Raw genomic sequence first — 9,239 nt, 5'->3', positions numbered from 1 at the left:
GCCCACCTCACACTTCTAGTGTTCCACTAAATAGATAAAAATCTTCCACTCATCTTTGCTTTTTCCGTCCCATGTTGTCTTGGTGGGGGAGAGGAGGTGTTGGCACCTGGAGGAGATTTGATAGACAGCATTCCTGGGTGACTTCATCTCTGGGCTTTGCCTCTCAAAATTCCAACCAAATCAAGCTCTACCGTTTAAGGGATAGAAGCAGGGTCAGCATTCCAGAAGTTCCTTGTCATGCTCAGGCTTTTAATCAGATGACATTGGAGAATGCACATCCTAGTGCAGGCTGTTTGTGAGAGGGTGGGGAGGGGTCTCCGCAGTCCCTACTCCATGCTTGTCTTTCTAGCTAGACCTGAACTGAGGAGAGAAAGACCTCCCGGCTCTAGGTTTGCTCAGAGGCATCAGCACCACGGACAGCGGCCGAGCGAGGGTGCGCAGACCCAACCGTGTGCCCAGTACAGGCAGGCGAGGGGAGGGAAGACGCGCTGCGGTGCTGGGGCGTTGGCTGGGGGCTGTTCTCGCTCTGAGTCACCCCGTGTGCCCCGCACTTGCGTCGAGCCGCGGAACGCTGGAGTTGCCTCTGCCCTCTCCAGGAATGGTTGGGGATGGGTAGGAAAGGCCCCAGGAGTGTTGCAGGAAAAGGGGAAGCAGGAGGCAAAGGACCTGTTGATGTCTCCCGCGCGCTCCCGCCCCCCGGCCGGGCCCATTTCTATACAAGGCCTGCTCTCCCCAGCCTCCACCCCCCGCGAGTATGGTCGCACGCGCGGAGGGGCGCATTCCCCCGCCCTGAGCTCAGCGGGCGGGAATGCGGCCGATAAATCAGAGATAACTCCAGGCTCGGGATAAAAGGCCGACGTTGGCGAAGGATCCAGGAGAGCGCCCGCGGGACCCGAAGAGGTGAGACGCGACCTGGGACGAAGCGCAGCAGCGGCGGCGCGGCGACAATCTCTTTCTCCACTTCTCTCCAGCGACATGGACCCCCAGACCGCGCTGCTCCGGGCCCTCCCGCTCGTCCTGTTCTTGCTACTAGGAGGTCGTTCCCACCCGCTGGGTGGGCCTGGCCCCGCCTCCCAGCTGTCCGCAATGCAGGTGAGCTCAGCAGCCTGCCTAAAGGCCACGGTGGGTAGCGGGAGTTCAGGGGTCCTTAGCTACTGTCCCAAGAGGTCCTCAGTTTACCCTGGGAAGTAGCGATAAGGGAATCAGAAAGTGACGAGAATGGGTGCCAGAACTCCATACCCACGGCGGTTGGTTCACTTGGGCGCCGGTGAGGGCGGGTCTCCCAGGTGCGGGTTCCCTGAGGCTCAGGCTATCCCCACGCATTGCAGGAGCTGCTGGACCACCTGCGGGACACAGTTTCAGAGCTGCAGGCCGAGCAGATGGCCCTGGGACCCCTCCAGCAGGACCACAGCCCCACAGAAGCCTGGGAGACCCAGGAGCAACCACCTGCCAGGGCCCTTGGGCCCAGTGACAATGTCCTCCAGGCCCTGAGAAGACTACGCAGCCCCAAGATGATGCACAAGTCAGGGTGCTTTGGCCGGAGGCTGGACCGGATCGGCTCCCTCAGTGGCCTGGGCTGCAATGGTAAAACCCCCTCCCTGCCTCCTTGGGTCACCCTCCCCCATACCTGTGGGTTTCACCACTGGAGACATTTTGGGGTCTGCTGTCTCCAGGGAACACACTGAGGAAAGGACATCTGGACGCTACTCTCTCCTGCTGACAGTTCTTAGGGCCATGGAGTGTCTTTCTAGAAATATTAAATGTGGACATCATTGAGTCCCAACCCCCCCTCTAGCCACCTCCTGCCTCTCTTACCAAAAGGGGCAGAACCACCTTAGGATGAAATCCTGTCATTGTCTGGCAGCCTCTCCTTGGAGCAGAAAGAGTCCTAAGCATTTTCCTCCTGGCTTCCCCTAACCTGTCTATAGCCGCAGAGGCAGAGGTCAGGATCACCAGGGCGACGATGATTCCCAGTTTACAGATGAGGAGACTGAGGTCCAGAGAGAGGGATTATTCCAAAGCCTCAAACATCCAGATCAACTGGGGATGGGGGATGGTGGATGGTGGCAGGGATGGCCCCTGGGGCGGAGAAGATCAGATCCTGCCTCAGTTTCCCTCTGATGCCATCATCACTCTTTTTCTCTTCCCACAGTGCTGAGAAGGTATTAAGAGGAAGCCCTGGCTGTAGAGACCTGCATCTGACTCTTCAAAGGCCCCCCTGAGCCCTTTGAGGCAATTTGTATTTATTTGTATTTATTTATTTATTTATTTCAATCATTTTATGTAAGACGGTTCTGACCTCCGAGCACAAATTTTCCATGGTGAAATAAAGCCAACATTATAGGTTCTTTTGAAACTGATTTGTCCCAGTGCATTGAGTAATAAATCATTTAAAAAACAAGAACTAGGGGGGCCTGGGTGGCTCAGTGGGTTAAGCCTCTGCCTTCGGCTCGGGTCATGATCTCGGGGTCCTGGGATCGAGCCCCACATCAGGCTCTCTGCTTAGTGGGGAGCCTGCTTCCGCCCTCTCTCTCTGCCTGCTGCTCTGCCTACTTGTGATCTCTCTATCTCTGTGTGTCAAATAAATAAACTAAATCTTTAAAAAATAATTAAAAAAATAAAAAACAAGAACTAAAAACCAAAAAAAAAAAAAAAAACCCAAAAAACCCAAACCTTTGGTTTTCATGAAGATTCCAAAAGTGTCTTAATGTTGGGGCAGGGAGATGGCATCAGGGCTGGTCAGGCAGGGTTGGGGCAGCCTCTCTTCTCTTGAACGGTTTTCCATGTTCTGAAATATCTATAAATACCTCAAGCATTCAAGACACTTTACAGAAACTGCTTTTTCAAAGCTGGTAGTTGCTCCCTGGGGGTGGAAATGGGCCTTGATACATTTGTGCAAACGAGGGTGTGTGTCAGTATCTGCTTCCTAGTATTCCCTCTGCCTGGAATTCTGCCATCGGAGGTGTTCTCTCTTGGTGATGGCTGTTTCCAGGAGGTCTGAGCTAAAATCTCAAAGATTAGGGGTAGGGTGTGTGTGTGTGTGTGTGTGTGTGAGAGAGAGAGAGAGAGAGAGGCTTATATGCATTTCTAAATGGGGATGAGCCCTCCTTTCTTCCTCAAACCTCAGCTTCCAACATTTAATTCGTGATGTCTCCCTGTCAAGACCTTTAAAACTCAGAGTTTAATAGCATTTTCATTTCCCAAGCCCAGAAGTTTAGAAGTGTCTGGCACCAGGCCCACCATTTTAGGGTGCCCCTCTTCTGGGGGATCAACATCCTCACTTCCTCTCTGCCACAGAGATAGGAACCTCTCATGCTAGGGCAGAAAAGGGGACAACCACCGGAGTCCTACTGCGTTGTTTTATTCAGCAGGGATTCCTATGGGGGTCCCTGCCCTGTCCTCTATATACCCCCTTCCCCTTGCCTCCTGTGTCCCAGACATCCCGGGTCACACCCCACGGCTTTCAGGCCTCTCCAGACCTCGGCTCATGCAGTCAGTCCCTTTTGCCCAGGATGTCTTTTATGATCCTAGATCTGCAGAACGGACAGGACTATTCTTATCCCCACTTGATGGATGAGAAAACTGAGACCCAGAAAACCAAAGCCCTGTAGCTGGCAGGATGCGGCTGAGAATGCCAGCCCTGAGACGTGGGCGGAGAGACGAGTGACTCTTGACCCTGTGCTCTCTCCCTTGCTCCTGGCCTTGAACTTCTCTCTCCTAACCTTCCTGCTGTTCTCAGCCAGTATTTCTTTGAGGGAGGGAACTGCTGCAAGTGGGCTGGGCTTTGTGTAGTTCTCGTCGACTCAAGGTGGGCCGGAGGGTATGGATAGCCACTGATATCTATTAAGATTTTCTCTCTCTTTTTAAAAAAATATTTTATTTATTTATTTGACAGAGAGATCACAAGGAGGCAAAGAGGCAGACGGGGTGGGGGAGGGGAAGCAGTCTCCTCGCTGAGCAGAGAGCCCGATGCGGGACTTGATCCCAGGACCCTCAGACGATGACCAGAGCCAAAGGCAGAGGCTTAACCCACTGAGCCACCCAGGCACTCCATTGATTAAGACTTCTTAAACGAGCCTTAGGAGTGAGATCCTTTCTAATAAAATCGTGAGCCATCTTTTCCTCGCGTGTCTGACCCGGGGAGAGCAATGAGGACTCAGTGTAGTGAGCTTTCATCAGGGCCTCATTAGGCTCCTGGTACAGGTCTGTTAACTTGTGTAGTCCTTACAACAAATCTACTAAGAACTCTCATTATCCCCCATTTTAACAGAAGGGAAACTGAGGCACAGGGAGGTGTTGTAACTTGCTCAAGATCTTTCAGTTAGCCAGTGGCAGAGCCAGGCTTCACGGCTACAGAACCTGGTTTAGCATGCAGGTCCCTAACCACAACACCCCCTATCCCCTCCCAAGTCAGTGAATGAGGCTTGCTGGTGGGAGGGAGAATTACCTTCCTAATGGCATCACTCGGTTCATTTGCTTGTTGGCAACCTCTGCCCTCTGCTCAGGTGATGAAGGCAGACGTCTCCCAGAGCACCCACTCCCCACATCCAGCCAGCACTCCAGAATTCTTCCCGGTGAGTCTCTTTCGTCCCTATGTAGGGTTTAGGTGATAGAGTCTGTATGTAGGATATATCTGTTTCTTGGACCTTTTCCCCAAACAGAAGTCTGGGAAGGAGGACTCCAGAGAGACCTGCAAGGGAGCCAGCTATGTCTGCCAGAGGATGGGCATGGGTAGCCCGACGTACCCTACGTTGAGTTTCCCATTGTTCTGTGTTTGCAGGAAGCAGAGCACACAATGCTCTGTCTACAGATGCCCTTTAAACCCTGCCCTCCCCAACCTGTGCCCCTGGCTCCTCCAAACGTTCCCCAACATAACTGTAGCCATGGCCATAAGCTCCCTGACTTCCCTACTATTGATGTTGCCCAATGAACCTGCCAGATTATGTCTCTCCATAAATGCTTGTCGCTATAATCTTCCCAGAAACAAGCGCTGGTGATCATAGAGCCCAGGAGGCCTGAGACCCAAGGCTTTGGAGCTGGAGAGAATTTCAGTAGAGGGTGGACAAGCTTTGCTGGGTGCCAAGTGTGGAGGTTACAAAAGTCAGGACAACACTGGGACTTCCTTTCGTGCCACCGACTGTGCACCTGTGACTCTCAAGGGCTCAATGCTGAGTCCTTCTTCATCCCTCTTGTGGCAGCTTTGACCCTTCTGAGAATCTGTGGCAGGAAAAAAGAATGTATTTCTCCCACAAGGGCAGATCTAAACAGAATCAAACTTGGCTACCTGTCTTTGCTCATGTGGCAGCTCTCAGCCTTCCATCTTGGCCTCTGGAGGACTTTTCAGGCACTCCCCTTAGCTTTAACAACCAGTCCTGTTTCACTAGGTGACCCATTTCTCCCATCGGCTCGGGAGCCAGGCCCATGCACCTGCCTGGATGTTCTGGAACATTTCTACACCCAAACTCCGGACCTGCCCTGGGACCCTGGCTCCCGCTCTCACGTGGAGAGTCTCCTGTCCTCTGCCTGCTTCTATCTAGCAGCACTGTGCTTTTCTGCCCAGTGATTTTCTCTGGCAGCCCCAGCCCTCTTGGCTCCCGTCGGGGACTTGACAACAACCAGGAGCCACACTCAACCAACATCTGGCAGCAGGCGGCACTCAAAGACCCCAGCACCGTTGATTCGCAGGTGGCATACATCTTACACGTGTTCTCAGAGTGCAGGGACAGGGGATGGAGCTCCGCTTGGCCGTGGTGGTCATTGACTTCCTTCTTTTCCTAGTCACATCCTCATTCTGCTGAGGTTTCCTGGGATTGGGGCCGAAGGAAACTCCTTATGCTTGGATCCTTCTCTCAGGCTCAGGAGAACCTAAACTAAGAAACCCCCAGATGGTTAAAGCTTCTCCTGGGACTCCGCCTCAATGATTAGAGCCCCAGGAATCTGCCTGACTCTGTTCTCTGGCTGAACCACCCAGGCGGGCACCGTGTCCACTCCACCTCGTTCCTGGCGTCTCCTACACACAATCCTTCACTTCCGTTCCTGGTCTCTGCTCTCACCACTCACGCTGACATCCGCTCATCAGCTTTCTAACCGCCCTCTCCACTCGTCTGGTTCTTCCTGCATCAGGGGAGAGCCCTGGATTTTCATGTTTCAGCCAGAGGGTGACGCCTCCTTCCCGTGAAGACCCCAGGGAGGGCAAGGAGCAGTGGCAGGCTCTCAGGTATGTACCTTGGAGGGGTGGGTGGGTAAGAGAGGGACTTAAGGCAAACTCTTTGTTCCAATCATTCAGAAAAATTTTTTTAAAGATTTTATTTATTTATTTGACACACAGAGAGAGATTACAAGCTGGCAGAGAGGCAGGCAGAGAGAGAGGGAGAAGCAGGCTCCCTGTTGAGCAGAGAGTCTGATGTGGGGCTCGATCCCAGGACCCTGGGATCATGACCTGAGCCAAAGGCAGCAGCTTAATCCACTGAGCCACCCAGGCACCCCGCATTCAGAAATTTTTAAAAAAGATTTTATTTATTTATTTGACAGACAGAGATCACAAGTAGGCGGAGAGGCAGGCAGGGAGAGAGGAAGGGAAGCAGGCTCCCCGCTGAGCAGAGAGCCCGACGCGGGGCTCGATCCCAGGACCTGAGCCGAAGACAGAGGCTTTAACCCACTGAGCCACACGGGTGCCCCCAGAAATTTTTTTCTAATCAGGGTGTGTCCGATCTGGCTTGGTGCTGGACTAGCACAACCGTGGAGTCCAGCTGCGGACAAGTGCACCGCCTCACGCTTGGCCTGTATCTCTGGCTTCCCAGAAAATGCAGCAAGGGCTCCATTGGATGCATTCGCAATGGCTGACCTGGTTCTCATCGATGCTGTCTGACCCCCCTCTCCGCCTCCATGTACCACCCATCCCCGTCCCACAACAGGCGGGATTCCCTGGCAAGGAGAGGTTGCCAAGACAGTTCATGAGTGGATGGAATCTCACATTTCCCCAGCCACTACCTAAGGGAGCTGTGCGTAATGCAGCCCAGAGGGAAGGGGAGTTCATGGCCTTGGAGCAGGACTAGGGTGAGGGTGGGCTTGGCACTTGAGCAGTGAGAGACAGGAGTTAGCAAGGACCCCACAGACAAAGTGTCTGTTATGGATTGTGTTCTGTCTAACCAAAAGATATCTTGAAGTCCTAAAGCCCCAGAACCTCAGAATGTGACCCTATTGGGAAACAGTCTCACTGTAGAAGGAATGAGTTAAGATGAGGTCTGACTGGCGTGGGGGCAGCTCCTCATTTAATATGACTGGTGTCCTTATAGGAAGGGGAGAGAGAAACACAGAGAGAGAGGATGACCATGTGACGACAGACGACAGAGGCTGAGATTGGGGTGCTGTGTCTACAAGGCAAGGAGTGCCAACGAGCCCTGGCACGTGCGAGAAGCCAGTCGAGGCAAGGACATCTCCGCCTTACAGGGTTCGGAGGGAACATGGCCTCGATGACACCTTGATTCCAGACTTCTGGCCTCCAGAACTCTGAGGCCCCCCATCTCCTGGTACCTGTGCCCTTGGGATGTCCCTTCCAGGACAAGGAAGTCGTGAAGAGCTTACATAATCTTTCTCTGGACCCGAGGAAGTCAGCTGCATTTCTCCGGAGAGGCCCACGTGGCGAGGAACTGACCTCCAGCCAGCAGTCGTCAAGGAGCTGCGGTCTCTCAGCTGACACAGGAGTGAACTTGAAAGCAGATCCTCCAGCCGAGCCCTGAGCTGACGGCAGCCCGGGTTAATGTCTTAACTGGAGCCTCCAGGAGCCCTGAGCAAGGGACCCCAGATGGGGAGGGCCAGATTCCTGACCCATGGAAACTGTTTGGTAAAGGTTTGCCTTTACCAACGTGTGCCGTTTCAAGTTGCTAAGGTTTGGGGTTATTTGTTACACAGCTGTAGTTAAATAATACACACTGTCTCATTTCTCTTTTCCCCTCGCTCCTGCTTCTCTTTAATGGAACTGCCCCCACACCCATAAAGCTTTAGCAACTGGACTTTTGCCTTGGGTCTTGCTTTCTAGTGAACCTATTGCCAACTTCCAGGGCCAGGGTCCTCCAAGTTGAACCAAAGAAACAGAACATCATTTGTTTTAAAATTTCATTTATTTATTTGACAGAGAGAGAGAGAGAGAGAGAGAGAGAGAGCGCGCACAGCTGGGGGAGCGACATGTGGAGGGAGACGGAGAAACAAACTCCTTGCTGAGCAGAGCCTGACAGGGGACTCGATCCCAGGACCCTGGGATCATGACCTGAGCTGAAGGCAGACGCTTAACCGAATGAGCCACCCAGGCACTCCCAGAACATCATTTTCAAAATCAGAAATAACCATCCCCAAATGTGCATCAGGGTCTTACCGATTTCTCCCAACTGGGGCTTCTGTGTTAGACCATTTGTGTCCGACAGAATCATACCATGGACACCAAGGGTTTCTCATACCGATTTTGGACTTGTGCTGCATTGCTGGGACCGAAGCCGCCCGCAGCATCCCCACGGAGGATCCTAAAACGGAAACGCTGAGATGGAAACCAGAGAAGCCGCAGTTCTGGGGTCTCCCACCCATCTGCGACGCTCCTCCCGACATATGACTAAGACAACTTCTTTCCAGTGATCAGGAAACAAAGGCTTTTGATTTTTTGGTTCGTGGGAGAGGTGGGGGTGGGGGGTGGATCTGGTTTCCTGTTCCTTTTGCTTTTCTTCTGTTTCACTCCTCCAGGCTCGCTTCTAAGCACCGTGTTAAAGATCGACTCCTCCACATACACACCCCCTCCCGCCTCCCCCGCCAGGTTGAGCAGGGCCATGGGAAAGAAGGGAAATTTACATCGAGCCATTTTCTGTTTTAGGCACAAATCAAAGGCTTTGCTGGGATTGAGGTAGTAAGTGTATCTGAGACCTGTGTTCCCACTAAGTCTCGTCAGGGTAGGAGGGGGTGTTGGTTCTATGGGAAGTCCTCTGGGCAGCAAAACTGAATCTTCTTTCTCTTGCCACTCCCCTTCCACAAACAAACAACAACAACAACAACAACAACAACAACCCCCCCCCCAACAAAACCCAAATGAAACTGAGCAGAAACTTCTGGCTTGTAGAAGAGACTCAGACACTAATGCCCTGCTTCCGTTTCGGTCTGGAAGAGGGACAGTGACTTTCATAAAAGGAGCTGGGAAAATTCTGCAATTCTCTTCCTGGACCCTAGTGCAGCATTTCTGCTGGTCCTTGGGCCACTGA

The 9,239-nt window shown here is 52.8% G+C and overlaps 1 protein-coding gene across 1 annotated transcript; it reads left to right on the top strand.

Annotated features, from left to right (window-relative positions):
- Positions 1-712: 712 nt before the first annotated feature.
- Positions 713-2,567, top strand: NPPB (natriuretic peptide B). The gene is made up of 3 exons (XM_082686157.1): positions 713-1,092; positions 1,329-1,584; positions 2,153-2,567. The coding sequence occupies exons 1-3, from the start codon at positions 976-978 to the stop codon at positions 2,167-2,169; spliced, it is 390 nt and encodes a 129-aa protein (XP_082542283.1). The 5' UTR covers positions 713-975; the 3' UTR covers positions 2,170-2,567.
- Positions 2,568-9,239: the final 6,672 nt, after the last annotated feature.

This window comes from Mustela nivalis (genome assembly GCF_964662115.1).
Source record: "Mustela nivalis genome assembly, chromosome: 10".
Classification (NCBI taxonomy): domain Eukaryota; kingdom Metazoa; phylum Chordata; class Mammalia; order Carnivora; family Mustelidae; genus Mustela; species Mustela nivalis.
Note: the sequence above shows the minus strand (reverse complement) of the source record. Positions and strands in the feature narration are given on the sequence as shown.

Excerpts from the sequence above, each read along its gene's own strand:
- NPPB (XM_082686157.1), top strand. The coding sequence starts at position 976 with ATGGACCCCCAGACCGCGCTGCTCCGGGCCCTCCCGCTCGTCCTGTTC. Across the intron at positions 1,093-1,328 it reads CCCAGCTGTCCGCAATGCAG|GAGCTGCTGGACCACCTGCG; the intron begins GTGAGCTCAGCA and ends CACGCATTGCAG.